This window comes from Periplaneta americana, chromosome 2 (assembly GCF_040183065.1).
Source record: "Periplaneta americana isolate PAMFEO1 chromosome 2, P.americana_PAMFEO1_priV1, whole genome shotgun sequence".
In the NCBI taxonomy this organism is placed as follows: domain Eukaryota; kingdom Metazoa; phylum Arthropoda; class Insecta; order Blattodea; family Blattidae; genus Periplaneta; species Periplaneta americana.
In genome coordinates, this window is record NC_091118.1 from 79,532,203 (window position 1) to 79,552,287 (window position 20,085).

A 20,085-nucleotide genomic window follows, 5' to 3' on the forward strand; every position below is an offset into this window, starting at 1 on the left:
CTCTAGGCAAGCAGAAGATGCGCGCGCAAACTCCCTCGCTACGTAGGCCCTTTCCCCTTACTTCTCTCCGCGCGCGCCATCCCAAAGTGATCCGTGAAGCCCGCGTCGGCTCACGCGCGGTCTGCTCTCTTGCGGGACGCTGGTCGTGAGTTCGAATCTCACGTCGCTGTCACATTGCTCCCTCCTTAGGGCTGCTCGTCCCGGGCAGTCCCTTGGTAGGCTGCTAATCGGTCCAGATGCACCACCATCATCTTCCCTCGAGGTTGTCGCTGGATGCGGTCCACCACGTCGTTGATCCGGGTCACCACGCGGTATGGTCCATCCCAGGCACGCTGCAGCTTTGGTGATTTCCCTTTGGTCCTGGTAGGTCGATACAGCCACACCAGGTCGCCTTCCTGGAATCCTGCAGAGTTGGCTAATCTGTCTTAGCGCACTTTCATCCTCTCGCTGGCCATCTTGAGGTGCTCTCTGGCCAGTTGGTGAACTCCATTCAACTTTTCGGTGAGTTCTGCCACATAGTCAGTCGCTGGCTGGTCGGCCAAACAGCAGATCACAGGGCAGGCGCAGTTCTCTCCCGAAGACCATGTTTGCCGGTGTCATCCCTGTTGTATCGTGGACCGAAGCTTTATAGGCCAAGAGGAACAGTGGGACTCTGGCATCCCAGTCTCGCTGATGGTTGGACACCACCTTCCGCAGGTGCTCCTCCACGGTTTTGATGTATCGTTCCACCATGCCGTCGGACTGTAATTTGCAAACTCTTTGCTTAATAGCATATATTGCTTTTTATATTAAATTTAAAATAGCTCTTTTATTTCTTGAGAACTTAATACGTCTGCCATATGAATCTACACCAACACATCAGAAATTTATCAACACAGTCTGGATTTATTCAAAAAGTGAATATTTTGCAAAAGGATTACTATACTCCATGAATTCTTGCAAAATTAACACCATGATACCTACTTGAATCTATATAACATTCAACTTTTGAAAAATATGAAGAAAAAAACACGAATACAAAAATTATGGAATTACTTGCATTAAAAACTGTAGATAGGAATGGTTACACATTTACACATATGATCTCTGCAAAACAATAATATACTGTAACAGGTATTTACTTTGTTTTTATTTAAACTGTCCTTCCTGACATACAAATAGGTAACTGATAAGTAATAAAATAATGTTTTATAGAACACAATACGTAGGCTACGTACAACGTGGATTATTGGTTATGACTGGGTTATGGTTTTCTCTTGGTCTTTAAGGAATCTGAAGAACGACAAATTCGGAGATTTAAACTTGTTGTTACTGCAATTTTCGTCATTGCACACATTGCCTTTATTCCGACGCATGATTAAAACGTTATTATAACATCTCGCATCCCTTTAAAGCACGTGGTGGCTGTATCAACCCTATGACCAGTGCCTTGCCTGCCGCTTGGGCGCTAGTGTCGCGAACGTTGGCAAAAAAAGTGTTGAAGTTGCGCGACTGTATATATTAGGCTGTGGTAGAAGCTAGGTGCTTGGATTCAATTAGGAGTTCACAATTAGCACTTCAATACAGCACATTTTTTAACCGGCACATAGATTGAAAAATCTTCACATGTAGAAAGTCTATGGCAATCATCACAAGATAATCATTTTCTAATTCCAAAATATCGCTCTAGAGGATCCTAGTTAATTTTTTTCTGTCTGAATATATTTAAATCTGCTATCCCACAAGAATTAATATATTTCGCTAGTGCTCTGAATTGTCACTCTAAATAATTCAAGGGTTCTTTCTTAGGTAAACGTGTTCTTTATATTGTCAATTACGTGTCATATATTTTCTAAAATCTTGTAATGCTAGAATCCTTTGTACAGGGCAGACGAGGGAGTCTTTGAGTTCATCGTATCTGCATGGTCGTTCATTCACCTTTGAATTCTTTTGTATTTTCACTTTCCTCGAACCCATCACAGTTTATGACTCTAAAAAATGTATCGATTTTGAAAAACTCACACTAAACAGCTGAAATGCTGGTCTGGAGTTCATTCACTGGAAGGGATTACGGTCAATGTAACTAGACATAATTTTGGGCATTCAGGTGTGGAGTAATGGTACATAAATGTATACAAGCGCACGATCAACTAAGGTGTTCTTCTGATTTTCGGGTGTCACATCCAATTACAGTATTTTTTACTCGGATATTTAACGATGCTGTAGCAACTGCTAGATTATTTAGCGTCAATGGAATTGGTCATAGCCAGATGGTACTTGGTAAGTATACATTGTTATGAAAACGGATTGATGTCCTCTTCGTTGGATATTTTCTCTTCTTTTCTTTTTTTAAGATATCGAGGCAAGTTTGGGAAAACATGTGTTATAGCATACGGTTTTGGTCGCCAGTTCTTGCGTGGAAGTCCTACCTCTTTACCGGCAATAATAAATTTATCGGCTCTTACAATCAAAAGTCGCCCTCGGTAGCGCAGTTGATATAGCGCTGGCTTTCAATGCTCGAGGTTGTGGGTTCGATCCCGGCCGAGATCGATGGCATTTAAATGTGTTTAAATGCGACAGGCTCATGTAAGTAGATTTACTAGCATGTAAAAAAACTCATGTGGGACAAAATTCCGACACACCGGCGAAGCTTGTATAACCTCTGCAGTTGCGAGCGTCGTTAAATAAATCATAATTTTAAAAAATCACATTCAAAACCGCAGAAAAATGGATATCACAGATATAAGAACGAGCATACAGTTTTCTGTGTTCGTGGAATTGCTCCACACCACTTCTGAAAAATAGTCTAGTCTATGGATGGATAAAAGAAAGTTTCTTCCTTACAGATTATAGAGTATCTATAATTGGATTTACATCAAGAACAAAACAATTAGGCTTATTACTACTCGCTCACATAAACGGCACAATAAAAATCACCCGAACACCACAAGAAATATCTTCTTAATTCCATAGCAGAACGAGTTCTACATGCTCTGTCCACAGTATTAAGAGGAAAACTGCAATCTTAGAACGATCGCCACGCCAATGTTTCGCTCAGTTGCTGCGGCGACACTAGGGGCATGGATAAATATATAATATAATAATTATATATTTATCCATGCTAGGGGGTTTAAAAGTCCCATTAGACCCTTGCCGAGTTACCACCTTAGTAAGTCTATGGTTACCACACTCTCTATTCTAAACGCTCTGCTTGTAGCATTGCCGCGCTGAATGGCGATACCAATGCGCTGACGTAGATATTGACTGCTTCGAGGGTCCCCAGAAAGCAGCACATTGGATAAACATATAAATATATATTTATCCATGTCTGCACTAAACTTCTGCCTATGGTGGATATGAGAGCTTTGGCTTCACTACACCATGATCCAAACTTTTCAACCGCAAAATAGTTAACATTGTGTAATTTTGTACATTTAAAAAGAGACACTTCTTTATTAGTAGTATTATTGTAACACATAGATTTGTGGGTGAAATAGTATGAAACGAATGTAAGTGCATTTACTTAATAGCAAAGAGTTTGCTTAATAGCATATATTTTTTACTGTATAGAGATGTCATTTCACACAAACTGACAGCCTTTCTGTAGAGAGTGTATTGCTTTCAATAATCTCATTGCGCTTAGCGAGAAAGGAAATTGAGATGATGTTCACCAATCAGATTAAAGGTCTGGCATCTTTAATGACGTCATACACGAAACGGTTTACGAGCGCTGTCCTTGAGTAACTGCAGGAACTCAATCGATAATCGATATGGAATATTCGTATAGAACGTAGCCAAGTGCGACAGCAAGTGGATTGAAGGTGATTGTTTGATATGACAAAAGCATAGCTTACATATAATATTATTGTGTCGAATAGGTTGAAGCTCAAATTTGGGGACTTCATCAAAAATACGAAACATTTATGCGATCAATGCGTGTGAAAGTTACAGCCAAAGGAACGAAGTATCTCCAAGCTGGTGCTTTAGCTGCATAATCAAGTTTTCTATTATTGTCGGCAACTAGAAGTTGGCGAAGAATTTTTGAAACTTTAAAATTCTATATTTTAGTTTTAATTATTTCGGGCGACTCAATATTTCTTTCAGACTTGTGTGCTGTATTACATGCAACGCGTTCTATGAAGGAAATCAGGATGTTGTGACAGTCCAGACCTAGGCTTGTTCTAGCCAAGCTGTAAAAATAAAAAATTGCAGATGTGTGGTTAAGTTATACAATGACTACACTGCCATAAGTGTATCGCAAGATATACATCACTGTTTATCAGTTTACATGTAATGGATAACTTGAGTTACGACGTTTAATCTCTCTGGGATTAAGAATAATGTTTGTTTACTGATATACTGAACTAATCTGTGTTATATACCGAGAACAAGTTTTGTTGTACTGGCAAGGAAGAAGAAGTAGTAATCAGTTTTGCTATTAATAGGAAGGACACAATTTGGAGATCATTGTTTTGTAAGAGTTTGGACTACTCGTAATGCCTCGCCGACCTACAGAACCTGCTACGGGAGCAGATATTGAACAACCGAAGAAGAGAGTAGCTTCGAATGGTAATCGATTGCCAGATCCAATTCGTGAAGGTGAAGTGTTGACTGATATCACCAAAAATCAGTGGAAGCTTGGTAGATCTATTGGTATTGGAGGATTTGGTGAAATTTATCTTGGTAAGTGAACACGCTTTTAAACTTATTGTATGAAGAAAGGGAGTGATATAGGATTTATAAAGTAGCGGTGATTATGTAGTAAACATCGGTCAGGTCACTTCCCGCAATAGATGCCCAGGTCACATATATTACCAAATGAGGCCTGTACTTAACTTACTGGCTTTTAAGGAACTCGTCATTACCGCCCTCAGAACAGCCCGCCATTGGTCCCTATCCTGAGCAAGATTAATCCAGTCTCTATCATCATATCCCACTTCCCTCAAATCCATTTTAATATCTTCCCATCTACGTCTCGGCCTCCCCAAAGGTATTTTTCCCGCCTGCCGCCCAACTAACACTCTATATGCATTTATGGATTCTCCCATACATGCTACATGCCCTGCCCATCTTAAACGTCTGGATTTAATGTTCCTAATTATGTCAGGTGAAGAATACAATGCGTGCAATTCTGTGTTGCGTAACTTTCTACATTCTCCTGTAATTTCATCCCTCTTAGCCCCAAATATTTTCCTAAGCACCTTATTCTCAAACACTATACTATATAGCCCTATAATTTAATTAAATGTTCGTTTTCTTATGACTGACATAACTCATTGTCAACTTCTTTGCACTCTAACGAGAAAGAGTGTGTCCTGGACTTCCATTGCGGGAAGGTAGCGGCCTAGCATCTTCAAACGAGAGATCTAACATGACAGAGCTCATTAGCCTACTTCACCGTTGACTTTGGCATAATAACCATAGTGGTAAATTAAAACCTAACCTCAATATTTACATATAGGTTATTTAATTAATTTTAATAAAAACTCAGAACGTCATTTTAGCTCTAAAATATGGATGCAAAATGTTTCTTCCGTTATCCATAGTATCCCCAAGTCAGAGGTGATCTTAAAAATAGCTAAGGTAAGAGCACCTATAGTTGACACCAATTTTGAAAATGTTTGAAATAATTTTAATTGGATTTCAAGGAGATCGTGGATAAATCTGGTAACACTTTGAATCCTCACCTTTGCAACATCATACAATTTTTAACTTGTGTGGCCATTACATGTGGATGATGCTGGACTGAAAAAGTGTGTGTTTAGAATGAAGTAGATCTAGTGAATGGCTATAATCACAAGAAGGTATACATTTAACTTTTGCGTAAAATACATTTCTTTGCTTTTATGTGCTAGTTACATGCGTTTTAGGATACAGAATATGTAATATGGTTGTGTTATTTCAAGTTGTTACAAAAAAAAAATACATGTTCTTAACCTAGTAGCAGGGATGTCAGGCACAGGTGTGTTTTCCCTAAGGTTGACAGCTATGTCAACTTTGGTTCTCAACTTAATATTACATTTTATAACTAGTTTAAACATGCTTCCCACAGTGTGCATGAATATCCTTATTTTTTTCGTCTACAACTCTTAGAACCTATAGTTGACAGATGCTTAAGTATCCAATGTGTCAGCTTTAGGAGACAATATTGAAGAACCATTGTTTTTAGACAAAACATGTTCCTAAAAAATACAACAATATGTCCAGCAATCAACAGGTGAAGCACGTCTGTTGGAGAAGCATGTAGTCTGGTTTGATGAACAAATTGGGATGGACAAATTGATAACTTTCCAGGAAAATAATAGAGCCTGCCAGGCTCCACAGAGGATTCTCTGGAAGAAGGTAAAGATCCTACAGCTACAACAAAACATACCAACAGTTATGAATGTATTAGAGCTACAACCTCAAACAGAAGCACCTAGACCCATGACAACAACCAGTTCAACCAGAACCACCTATGCTCACAACATCATAGCCAGTTCAACTATTACAACTTCCTTCACTGTTAGAAGACAAAGCACCTGAAATGGCATCCACAAGCAAGGATTTTATGCCTTCACCTTTCAAAAGCACTTTATTTTGGCCTCGCCCTGTTGAAAGAAAAGCCCCAAAAAGAAAGAGTTCCTGCTGTAATTACCTCACCATAAACATTAGAATATCTTAAAAAAAGGAAGATAATATCAAGAAACTAGAACAAGAGAAGAAGAATGGAAAAGAGCAAGGGAAGAAAAAAGGGATTGTTCAAGAGAAGAAAAAGAAGTAGCAAGGGAAGAAAGAGAGAGAAATGTCAGAATTAGAAAGCTCAGATGAAAGTGTAGTTTCTTTGATGAATACTAATGACTCTGAATGGTGTGAGGAGGTTTCTGATGAGATAACGATAGAAAGTCTTGAGCAAGAGAATCCTAAAGAAGGGAATTTAATAATTTGTGAATTTGTTGGGGGGAAAGAGAAATACCGGTACATCCAAATTTACTTCCTATGTATTGTTCAAGAAATAATAAAATAGGCTATGGAAAAAAAAGTAATGGATTTAAAAAGTGTTAATGCAAGTAAAGCAGAATTTGAAGCTGATGAAAATGACATTTATTGTATATATTTTAATCAAATAGGCCTAATTAGGTATGTGGAGACTCCAGAGTGGACTGTAATGGGAGAATGGCTAAGATATGTATTCAAAAAGCGACTGAATGTCAAGGAGAAATAACTAGATCTTTCTTTGTATTAAACTGATGTTTTAAAGCCTTTGTATTAAATTAAACTTGTTTTAAAGTAATAGTAATATTGGGTCATTCCATAGTGACACATGTAACATTTTCGAAGTCACTAACTAGGTCTATGATCTTCACAGGATATTTAATTAAATACCGTACTTAGTACTTCATGAAAAATATATGACTGTCTTTTAACATAAGCATTCCTAAATATAAACACAAATTCTTAATGACAATGAATAATTAATAATGTAAAAAATACGAAATATTATATGATGTGACTCACGAACATTTACTTGCCACTTAATTTATTACCAAAATGGAAAATGTTCATATTATTGTGCCAAATAACATAAATGCATTCATTTGTTTTCCAAACAATTAACACACTTGTGTAGTACAGTAGTGTGCAAATTAATCCGAACACGACATATTTTTACATTTTCTGTCATTGTTGGCCTCACAGCTGCTCATACCGCTTTAATTGACATCTGTAGTACATGTAATTCCATTGTTGAAGGTCTGTCATTATTTTTTTTATAATATGTGACATTTTGCCTGTCGTTTTGTACTTACAAGCATTTCAGTTGTGTTGAAAACTTAATACTGCAATCCTGTGTACATTCTGTCGTCTTCACAAATGGATACAATTCCACGAAAACAGTCTAAAATTATAACATTAGCAGAGCATTCTTCTATGACACAGAGGCAGATTGCTGCAGAATGTCACATCGGTTTGGCTACTGTTAATTCGATCATAAAACGATACAGGGAGACTGGATCCATCATACCCCAGAAAAAAGGAAACTGTGGCCGGAAAAGGAAGACTTCACCTGCAGATGATCTTTTAATTGTCAGGAAAAGTAAATTAAATAGACTAACTGCTGTCGACTTAACCCGCGAGTTAATGGCTACCAGTGGGGCGAATATTCACGTCACAACAGTGCGGCGTAGGCTTTTGGAAGCTGGACGAAGGGCTCGTAAGCCTATTAAGAAGCAACTGCTAACCCATGTTATGTGCAAAAAACGCTTAATGTGGGCAAAATTACATCAACACTGGACAGTGAATGACTGGAAGAATGTACTTTTTTCTGATGAGTCTCATTTCGAGGTCCACGGCCTCCGTGTTTCTTACGTACGGAAAGGATCCGAAAAAGTAACAGCAGCTCATCTCCAACAAGCACCCAAATACCCCCCAAAAGTAATGTTTTGTGGTTGTTTTACACATGAAGGGCCTGGAGCATTAATACCTATCAAGGGAATGATGAATTCTGACAAATATATTCACTTATTGGAAACCAGAATCGTACCCCAGCTGCAAAAATCATTTCCGGATGGCAGAGGTGTGTTCCAACAAGACCTGGCACCATGCCATATGTCTCGAAAAACTACAGAATTCTTCAACAAGAAGAATATTCAGGTACTCCCCTGGCCAGGCAACTCACCCGACATCAACCCCATTGAGAACTTGTGGTCAATTTGCAAAAGAAGAATGCAAAAAATGGATTGTTCTACAAAGGAGAAGATGATCTCTGCCCTCATTGGTGTATGGTTTCGCGATGAAGAAATGAAGAATATTTGTGGGAAATTAGTGGAATCCATGCCAAATCGTCTCAGAGCTGTTATTAGGAACAAGGGAGGCGACATAGATTACTGAGGTATGTCTTAGATCCTTTTTTTATCCAGTTGGAGTGTTTTTGCATAAGGAATTACATTGTTCGGATTAATTTGCACGCTACTGTATATGTAACTGCTAAATCACAAACTTGAAAAAAAAATAACAGTGCCATTAAGAAATAAAATATTACAAATATGTTGTGACACACGAACATTTCTGTTGAGTTGATTACTAATTGTTTTAAATGCATTGTAATACATCACTTCTTGTGAAAGACTTACACACTGTGCCTACAGTTCTTAAGTTCTTATTTATTATACAAAACACCAATACACCAATAGCCTATGTCCACTTTTTCTGTCATTTGTAGTATTTCTCTTCCTTGAACAACACAAACACTTTAAATTCTTCGCCACCAAAAGCTTCTGTAACTTTTCCTGTAATTATTTGTTGTTTTTTTTTTTTTTTTTTTTTACTTGGTCATTTAATGACATTTATTAATGACTAGGTTATTTAGTGTCAATGGGACTGTTAATAGCGAGATGAGACCGAGGATTCGCCATAGATTACCTGACATTCACCTTATGGTTAGGGAAACCTCGGAAGAAGCCCAACAAGGTAATCAGCCCAAGCAGGAATCGAACCCTCACACAAGTGCAACTCTGAATCAGCAGGCAACTGCCTTAGCCGACTGAGCTGTACCAGTAGCATATTTGTTGTCATCATAGGTTACAGCACACCAATCTCCTCTACCTTCAGTTGACCTTTTGCGATACTGCAACATGCTAGATTCCTTGCTGTGGACTAATTTGTTTCAGTGAGTGATAAAACATGTTGTGGTGAATGATCTCTAGTGCTTCTAAAGACACCTACCACGAGATGCCCCAATTCGCGAATTCAATGAGCATGTTTGTATAATCTTTTGAAAGAACTTCCTGTCAGGTTAATAGGTCTATAGTTTTTGTCTACAAAATTATATTTCACATTGATATAGATTCTTTTATGACATTAAAAAATCTTTTTTGTTTTTCACAACACTTCTTCCATTTAATAATAATAATAAATTTATTTAATCTGGCAGACCTACGGCCAATAGGTCAAACAAGCATTGCCAGACACATCTGAGTGTTGCTCCATTGCCATCATTTGCTACTTTACCATGATAAGATTCAAAGAAGTTCCATGAATCATAATGGATGGCATTCGGATAGTTATTGTTCGACATGGTTGCCATCACCTATTCTTAAAATGTGTGACTGCACCATCCCTTCCAGGCTGTTACTTTCCTTATTATTCTGTTACTGCAAAAATCATGAAGTGTTCAAAATTTTTGCCTAAGATATTATATGTTTCTGAACATTAGTTATAACCACCTAACACTGAGTGCATAGTTCATCATTTTTTTTTTTTTTTTTCGTTGTTGTTAACTCTATAGCATCTATTAGATGCTTTATAGTTGTGCTAACAGATTGAGTTACTTGTCAACAATGTGATGCTGAAATGTATGTTCAGGTTGCTGCCCAGTGACAGTCCTGATGTATTTTATATTTTGATGATTGGTTAATTAATATTAACCCGGCACACTCACAGTCACACTCACATTCATACAAATTTCCAGATTGTATACACCCAGGTAATTTTTCTTCTTCAAGAAAAATTCACCGAGAGCCGAGCCCGGGAATCGAACCCGGGACCTCCGGATCTGCAAGCCAGCATGCTGACCAACAGACTACAGAGGCAGTCAAATAGTTCATCATGTTGCTCGTTTTTGTAGTAGAGTAGGCCTACTGCAGCATTTATGGAGAGAAGTTGGATCAGTGATCCAGTGGACTGATATTCCCTCAATTTTGTGCTAACTCAAACTAAATTGATCTAACTTAAATTCTTGAAAATACTATCAAAAATGTTCAAATGTATAAATATTTATGATATCAATAGAACAACTAACCGTGGCCTTGGTTTGACAAGGTTCTAACTAACAAAATTGGCAAAAATGTGTTTTTCATTTGTAATCACTCTTCGTAATACTGTCTAGCTTATAAATACATTTCAGCACAATTTGTTGAAAAATGAACGAACTAGCAATATGACAGTGTTCTATCTGATGGCGAAAATATTTGTTTTGACAAAGTTTTAATGGCAAGCTGTTACTATTTTTCGGGGGCGTATTTTGCGGGCTACCGGCGGTAGCCCAAGGAAATTACAAAAGAAAAAGTTTATAATATAACATAATGTAATAATTTTGTATTATTAGTTTTACCATAGTAATTAAAATTAAAGTAATTGTTAGATATATTTTGTGTAATAATAGGGTCAGCGGTAGCCCAAACCCTTTAACCAGTATACGCCACTGCTATTTTTATTTGTGTTATTCATAGCTGATGAATACATTCCTCCTACTTCATCTGATAATGAGTATGAAACAACTCCTAGGACGTAATTATTAATGAACCTAACCTCAGTCGTAACATGTGGTCTACAATGCAATATGTGAGATCTGTTAAGCTATTACAAATTAAGACTCAGTGAAGAATTTATAATTTTCAAAGAATATGGTTTCTTTACCATTAAATTGTCTGCTTATCGTTATATATTATAAATTAAGATTCTGCATTGAAGAATTTATAATTTGCAAAGAATATGGTTTCTTTACCATTAAATTGTCTGCTTACCGTTATATGCCTGATATAAGACAAAACAGAGGTCCAAATGAGAAGGAAACAAAGTGAAGTTGACCACAAAGTTAATTAAATTTGAATTTTTTTTTTTTAATGAAGAGGAAGGAAAGGACAAACAGGCAGTATTTGGAAATAAGACTTGACTTCAGTAATAAATTTTCAGCATGCCAGTAAATCTCTTCAATTGGGTGACGTACTGTTTCACAGAGTTATAATGGCGATAATAGCATTTCGATGGACAAAGATTTACACACTGAAAAAAGTTTTATGTATATAGAACAGCCAAACAATACGTAAGACGATTTTTATATTCAATCCCTTTGTCTTCCACTTAATCATTTTTTTTTCATGTGTTCATAACATTTACACATCCCCATTACTTAAAATACTGGTATACATTTTTTATTCATCAATAATAAATTTGATGACTACCTTCACTTCCAAGAAACTGCTTCTTAAACCAATAGGCCTGTTTTTAATTGTGTAATTATTTGTTTAATTTTAAAATATAACATAATATAAACAACATAAATGAAATAGTATTTTTTTTTTTTTTTTATAGATTCTGTACACTTTTTCATGGAATGGCCCTGGTATAGACTTAAGTGTTTTAAGAATCCTTGGTACTGAAAACAATTTGCGTTTGTCATATTTTGTCATGTCTGCTGTTCCAATACTACTTATTCTTCCTCTTCCTCAGTAAGGAAGTGAACTGCTGCTAAAGCACTTATGCCCAAATGGCTCATTGTGCACCCCATAAACCAGAAATCCCCAGGAGACTGCAGTGTGTGACCAGCCTGTACCAATACTACATAGAGGGCCATTGAAGTGTGAGCCATCTTGCAGTGTTTGTGCTATTGCCATTGCTATGTATGGGTATCGTACAGTGGTGATGATGCAACCATACATATATAATTGTCGTAACAGTTTAATGAAAAAAAGCAGATAAAAGTTACTTATGTACTAATTTTATAAAAGGAGATGCTGAAACTGGCCTCCTTCATTGTTCACACATTTTTTACACATTTTAAAGCTCCATTACTTGATGTAGTTCTCTTTAAAAGAACTGTGGCAATATCACTTTTTCCAGAGAGAATGAGAGTGTGTGCGCATGCGTGGTTTCTTTTCTTAAATACGATATCTTTCAATTAACATACCCCAGGGATAAAAGTTGCATGGGTTTAGGTCGGAGGATCAAGAGGGCCACAAATCCGTACTAATAACTCTATTCTAATTGAACACTCTTAATTTCTGTTTTCGAAACATTGACTTTATGAGCTATGATAGTCCTCTGGGATAAATTAAAAGACACATAACAGAATCGAGATACTGTCCCAGTGGTACATTCACAACATACAATACATCTTGTCACATGTGCGCTTTTAAATGAAACAATGGTTTACATAAAAGGTTTATTACTACTACTTTTACATGTAACTTTCAAGTAAATTTAAATAATCTTTCATATTGAGTTCGCCCATGTAGACAGAGATTCTATCGATATAGCTGTGTGCATACTAAACCATCATTTTGTCTCGACTGTGAAATAAAAAATTGCTGCTATAGACAATTTTCAGCACGCCAAAATGTGCATGACGAGGAGCGCAGTGAGAGGCCAACCATCATCACAGACGACCTTGTGGAGCAATGCACCATCTGCTTGCTCATGACGTTAGGCCCATAGACCTGGCACAGCTGACGATCAATTTCAATCGGCGCTATGCCCTGTGCATTCAAAAAACTTTATCACTGACCGCACTTCACGCGGCGGGAACTGGAATAGGAACGTCCATCTTCAACCAATGCAGCAAACCTACTGAGAGCACTCGGGAAGTTCTGCTAGTGCATGCGCCATGCCAGGACATTACTCTATCACGTTCACACAGTCGCTTCACGCAACATAATTATGGTTTGCTAGCTGTGGGACGAGTGGGAAAGTTACTTTATGGACGCGCCTCGTATATTGGCTGCCTATGTGATCCCTTTAGGCCCAGTGTTCACTCACATATAAGTTGTATATGGTAACAGGTGATTGTGATTAAGTAATAAGATGGATTGAGATAAAATCACACTATATCATTTGGCATATTTCTTAATTCACTGTAATTTTATATGTTTGTTTATTTATTTATGCAGTATTTTAAAAAATGTTGACTTGAAAATCTAGAAAATACACCTGTTAACATATTGATGAACATTGAATTTCTGCCACCGAACTTCCATAGGAAATGATCCCAAAACACCACAATGCTCAATTTAAAATTGAAAGTGATATACAATGCTAAAGTGCTAGACCTGAACTTTTAATTTTAAGTTCCTAAAATCTGCCATCTTTAGTTACATCATAGCTATATCCTTTCTAAAGATTAATTTTTTTTTTGTCCTACATAATTATCTGTTATGGTTACTATTTGTTGTTAGTGGAGAGAAAAGAAATCTTTACGTAGATTATTTGCTTTACAGTGCACATAAACTGTGGAATCCTGGCTGCTAAGTCACTCAAATGAGTGTGCTCCTTGTTGATGAGTCATGATGACTTAATATATTATGTTGTCAATATATATAGGCTGTAGGGCCTATGTCGAACATGAATTAAGGCCACTAACGGAAAGAACCAATGGAAAAAGATTTGATCCGCCGCTGTAAGTTGAGCCTTGGAATAGCTCAGTGGTTAGAGCATCCAATTCGTAGAACTGGGGGTCCCGGATTCGATCCTCGGTGCCGAAGAAAATTTTTCTCCATTAACAACAAAAGCTATATTCTTTGTAGGTAGTTGATTTGTAATGTGAGGTGCAATTTAATTTATTATTGGAAATTGTAATGACTGGAAGAGATTGTTTTAAGTTTCAATTTAAATTATACTCTAGTGTTAGATAAGGAAATAGAATTTAGCCAACAAGAGACAAATGGGCCTAGATATATTACTCGTGCTAGTGGAAGAAATGAAGATCATTAATGAGTTCAAGAAAATAGATCATGTTTCTATTAAAGACAAAGAAGAATTTTAGAAGGAAGTGGGAAGAAAGTTCAGTTAGATGAGTGGTGTTGTAATTAGAGACTATAAGATTTTTATTGTTAAAATTATTAACTGAAATTTAAGTTTAAAATTAAACAATCAATATCTGGACACTATTGGAGAATTATTAATTTTCAATAATTTTCCTTTTTTTTTATTCTTACTGATTATCTAATTTCTGAAATATTCAGATATTAGGTGATTTCTTCTGTAATAAATTTCTGCAATAACTGGTGGCTCATTCTGTTCTTGAAGAATCTCATTCGCAACATTAATTGCATTCACTTATCTTCATGTAATGGGGAACATCTTCATTTTCATTGGTAGCAATGTTATGTAAGATAGTTGTTGCCACTATTACACTTTCAACTCTCAAGTTTAAGCCTTATTCCAGTAGCCAAAATGGGAAATCTTCGTTTCCAAACCTCTTAGCATCTAGATATTGAATTTCTTGTTCTTATTAATGATTATTGAAGAAGTCGTTCTTCTGAATTTTATGGATTTACTAATGGCGTAATTAGATAATTTTGTAAAGTATAGGCCTATTCCCTGTCACCTATTTAGAACAACTGTGCTAAATTTTTATCTTCGAATGAATCTTCTCTCGAGATTTGAGGAGTTGAAGAGACATGAATAATGTGCAGAACCAGACCACCTAGCTACTATTATTTATTTATTTTATTTATTTATTTATTTATTTAACCTGGTAGAGATAAGGCCATCAGGCCTTCTCTTCCTCTCTACCAGGGGATTATAACTACAATATAAAGAATACAATTATAATTATAATTACAATTAATATTGAATTTACAAATACAATAAAAATCAAAGTACTAAAAGAATTAACAGACTAATAAAAGCTAGACAGTTCATTGTAAAAATTAAGACGAGAGAAATTTTTTTTTTTATTAACTAAGTAAAAATTAAACCTACTCTACGCAGTAAGAAAATTCTTAATAAGTTTGCTTTTGAACGCTACTAAATTCCGACAGTCTCTGATGTCACTGGGTAGGCTATTCCACAAGCGTGAAAGCGAGATAGTGTATGATGATGAATACGATGAAGTCTTATGTGTTGGTATGGCTAGTATGAGGCTATTTTACGTGCGTATGAAGAGATTATGATATGATGACAGGTAACTGAAATGGGAGGCAAGGTGGGTAGGTGTAGAGGTGTGAAGGACTTGGAAAAGGAGAACAAGAGAATGAAAATTTCTACGTTCATTAAGCCATAGCCAGTTTAGAGTTTGGAAGGATGGGGTAATGTGGTCAGTGCAACGGACATCGCAGACGAAGCGAACACAAGAATTATGAACACGTAATCTTTGCGACTGCTTGACATTGAGGTCGGTCAGTGGAGAATCACAATAATCGAAGTGGGGCATTACTAGTGTTTCCACTAGTATTTTCTTGAGTGATAGCGGGAGGAATTTTCGAATGCTGTTTAAGGAATGTAGAATGGAAAGCACTTTTTTGATAATATGGGTTACTTGATAATTCCAGTTTAAATGCGTGTCAAAGTAAACTCCAAGGTTTTTAACACAGGAAGCAAAAGGGATTATTGTGTCGTTTAACTTGACTGGAAGAGCAGGAGTAATGTTACATAAAAGACGTTGGTGTCCCACTAGGATTGCTTGTGATTTTCTTGCATTGAGAGTCAAACCAAATTTTCTGGCCCATGCAGATATGGATTGAAGGTCCTCATTAAGATTGTGTATTGCGTCATTGAGTGAGTCAGGGGTTGTATGGATATAGATTTGTAAATCGTCTGCGTAAAGGTGATGCTTACAGTGCAGTAGAGTCGAAGGGATGTCATTTACGTAAATAATGAATAGTAGTGATGATAGAACAGATCCCTGTGGGATTCCAAAATCAACGATATGCCATGAGGAAGTTTGACTTCCAATGGAAACACACTGCTGACGTTCGCTGAGATAAGAGGAGAACTAAGAGACTGTGCTTTCTGATAGTTGGAGTGATCGTAATTTTCTCGTCAGTAAGTCGATATTTACAGTGTCAAACGCTTTGCTGAAGTCAAGTAGTGTCAGTATTGTAATTTACGTTTGTCCATAGCTTTTCCGATGTCTTCCGTTACTACCAACAGTGCAGTCGCTGTACTGTGTCAAGTCCTAAAACCTGATTGATATGTGTCCAAGAGTTCATATCTATTTAGGTAGTCAATGAGTTGTCTGAGTACTATCCTCTCTAACGTCTTCGATAAGGTAGGTAGAATACTAATATGTCGATAGTCGTTGGGAGTAGTCGGCGTTTTAACTTTGGCATTTTTCCAAGCTTTAGGAAAAATGGTTGTCGTCAGCGAAGCGTTGAAAACGTGTGTCAGTGTTGGTAAGATTACGTCAATAAGTTTATCATTGCGATACTAATGTCGTCAGAACCTGTCGCTTTGGATTTGTTCCGTTTGAGAGCTTTCTTCACGTCAATAGGTGTAACGTATGAAAAGTAAAATCTGTCTCTGAGTGGGTCAACTACCTGAGGTTCTGCCATTGTCTGTCGCTGTGTGGTATGGTCAGTGCTGTTGGTTGGTGGAGTAGTGAAGCGTTCATTGAGGCGTTCTAATGAGATGCTGATTTGTTGTGTCTGTCCTTTTGTATTTCCAAATCCCATTGAGTTAATATTTTTCCACATGTCCCTAGTGTTTACATTTGATTCAATTAGTCCGTGCATATATTTCAGTTTAGTATTTCTTGATTCGTCATATTTCTTAGTCGTTTGTAATTTCGCAGGTTGTCATCAGTTTTATCCCGTCTGTATTTTCTGTAAGCGGCATCCCTGTCGGTCATCAGGTCTTTTATCTTAGTTGTCATCCATGGTGCTGGGCACCTTTTAACACGTTTAGTTTTCCTTGGAGCTAGGCCTATATCTCTTATTGTCAAAGATAAATCACATACAGCTTGAACATTGTGAAAAATTCCTTGTGAAATGAGTTCAATGTTTCTGCCACAGATTAAGAGATGAGTGAGCCTACAAAATAGGCTACAATTGGATGGTTAAGTGTGAAGCAAAAAAAAAAAAAATAGTGAAAAGAAATGAGCAAAGTATTTGAAAAGGGTTATAGAAAGAAACAAGAATAATTATGAAAAGGGGAAAGTTAAGTGATGAAAGACTGCTGCTGCAAAGAGAGAAAACTAGAAAAAGAGTACAAGAATGGAAAAGAAAGAAGACAGCAGAAAAAGTAAAAACGAACACAATAGGTATCTGAAAAAGCACTCGCAACATATAAGTGCTCAAGTACTTTAATAAAAGCTGTTTCCAAAGTACGATCTTCTCTTCCACTTAGTCCACACAAGAAAAAAGAGCAGCTGTAGATCATTAGCTTATGAAAGAACCTTTCATAATGACTTTCATGAAAGGAAGAAACTGCCCTCATCTAGATCAATCTCATTAGAAATGATAAATAATGTGATTAAATTTTATGAAAGTGATGAGATTGGCTGGCAGGCTTCTGATAAATGTAACTTCAAATCAGTGAAAGGTAATTAAACTTGTGAAAGAATGCATTTGTAGAAACATTATCTTGAAATGAAAATAGATTAAGTTTTTTCAAGTAAAGTTGAATACTTCTCTGTCAAGGTCAACATTTTTTAACTTGGACCAAAACATATACTTCTTTATTATAAAACACTTCACAGAGAGAGGGGGGGGGGGGGGAGTGAGAGAGAGAGAGTGTGTGTGTGTGTGTGTGCGCGGGCGCGCGTGCGTGCGTGCACAATAAAATTCCAACCCAAACTTTATAATACCATTTTTCTTTGTGTTTCCCTCTTATCAATTATAATGTCATAATTGTATTTTACATAAAGTTAAATTTACGGGAATATTATTTATTACCTAAAATTAATTTTCAGTAAGATATATTATTGTTTATAAGATAACATACTGTCTCAAAACCTTTAAAAGACCATTACAATAGTAATATGCTTTACAAGAGCAGTATGTTGAAGTTTTCATGTTCGAGGAAAAGTTTGAAAAAGTGAAACGTAGTTGAGCTTTTTTAATTTCCGAGAATTGAAAGAAAACATACCGCTCGTGTATCATACATTATTTTGTGCGAAGATCGTTTATTACATACCTGAAAGAGGAATTTCTAATTAGTTACAATGAAATCTCCATCTTGGTTTCTGTTCAATGACGGCAAATTTGCAAAACAAAAATATCTATCTTCAACAATGTTGCTTTAAAATGTTTTCTGTGTTTACTATACTCCAGCAGGCCGTGATATACGTCTGTCTATGATGAGTCTGGAATCTTGTTGATTTTTTCACGGCTTCCTTAATGTTACTTGCATCACGAATGCAGTAACTTTAGTGGAGTTGTAGAGTTTACTTAATTTTTGCAAATATTTAAAAACAATAATTAACAGTGCAATTTAGGTGAAATTGCAGTGGTAAGTTTCCAATTTATAACTATTACTGTATTGAACGTCTCTAAAAATAATATGTTAAAAGCCTAAAGCAGTAAAATCAATATGTCACTTAAGCAGTAAGAAGAGGGAAATTGTTATGTGTTAGATTGGGAATACTGAATGTGGAATTTTAGACTTTCCGCGGATTGGTTTTTTGCGGAAGCCAAGCAAATACGCACGATCTCACACAAAATTACTTGTTAACATCTGTTACACTAAGAAAAAGTCATAAATCACAGAATTTTTATTTTTTTCTATAAATTATCTTTTCGAGCATACATATTGATACTCTATGAAACAGAAAAAGCGTAATATTTTTTGTAACAGATATAACCAGACTTCTGAATGGAAAGGTATAAACTTGTAAACATGTTCCCAAAAATTTTAACATCCATTACAGAATTAAATATTCTAATTTCTTCAAGAGGTTTGAAATTTTAACATGAAACTTTGTAGTGCAATTGCTTACATGTATATTTATTAACTTAAACCACGGAATTGTATAAAACAAGATCTCTTTGGTTAATACACTGACAGGATAAAAAATGCAACACTTCAGTTTCTATGAAAATTAAGATTTGTTTTATATTTCTGAATATTATCTTGCTCTTTTATGGTGTAGTATTAAGTTATAGTCAAACTTAAAATTCTGTTTATGGAAAAACATTTATTTTTATAACAATTTCGTTGAATTTTTGCAAGAAGGACATCAGTAACACAAAATGTTTACACTGTTTTGTTTAGAAAACTCATTCATTGCTCACTCTAATGCTTGTTTTTTGTTTACTGCACGTCATTGACACTTTCTAATGGGGTACGTAGCCAGTTACTTTCCCCCTCCATTGCATACATCATTGTCTAGTAACATAAGAGTAAGATAATATTCAGTAAAACAAATTTTGATTTTCAAAGAAATTGAAGTGTTGCGTTTTTTGTGCCTGTAAGTGTGTATCACTTCGAAAAAGTAAAAATGTAACATCAATTACAGTTGTAACACTTATTCCACCAAGACTATTGCCAATATGTCGCCAATGTAAAGTGAACAAACCTGTCAAAGAGTCTGGGAGACATATCTTAAGACTTCCCCTTCCACTGTGCCCTAAACCCCATTGAATTAATATGGTGTCAGGTGAAAGGACATGTTGCAAGAAACAACATAACCTT

General features: G+C 36.2%; 1 protein-coding gene across 2 annotated transcripts in view; it reads left to right on the plus strand.

Annotated features, from left to right (window-relative positions):
- The first annotated feature begins 3,757 nt into the window (after positions 1-3,757).
- The window catches only part of LOC138694368 (serine/threonine-protein kinase VRK1-like), an 87,732-nt gene continuing 71,404 nt past the window's right edge, over positions 3,758-20,085 (plus strand). For both annotated transcript variants that reach the window (XM_069818033.1, XM_069818032.1), the window contains exon 1: positions 3,758-4,662. In XM_069818033.1, the coding sequence (XP_069674134.1) occupies positions 4,476-4,662 (187 nt within the window). In that variant the 5' untranslated portion in view covers positions 3,758-4,475. The remainder of the gene's footprint in view (positions 4,663-20,085) is intronic.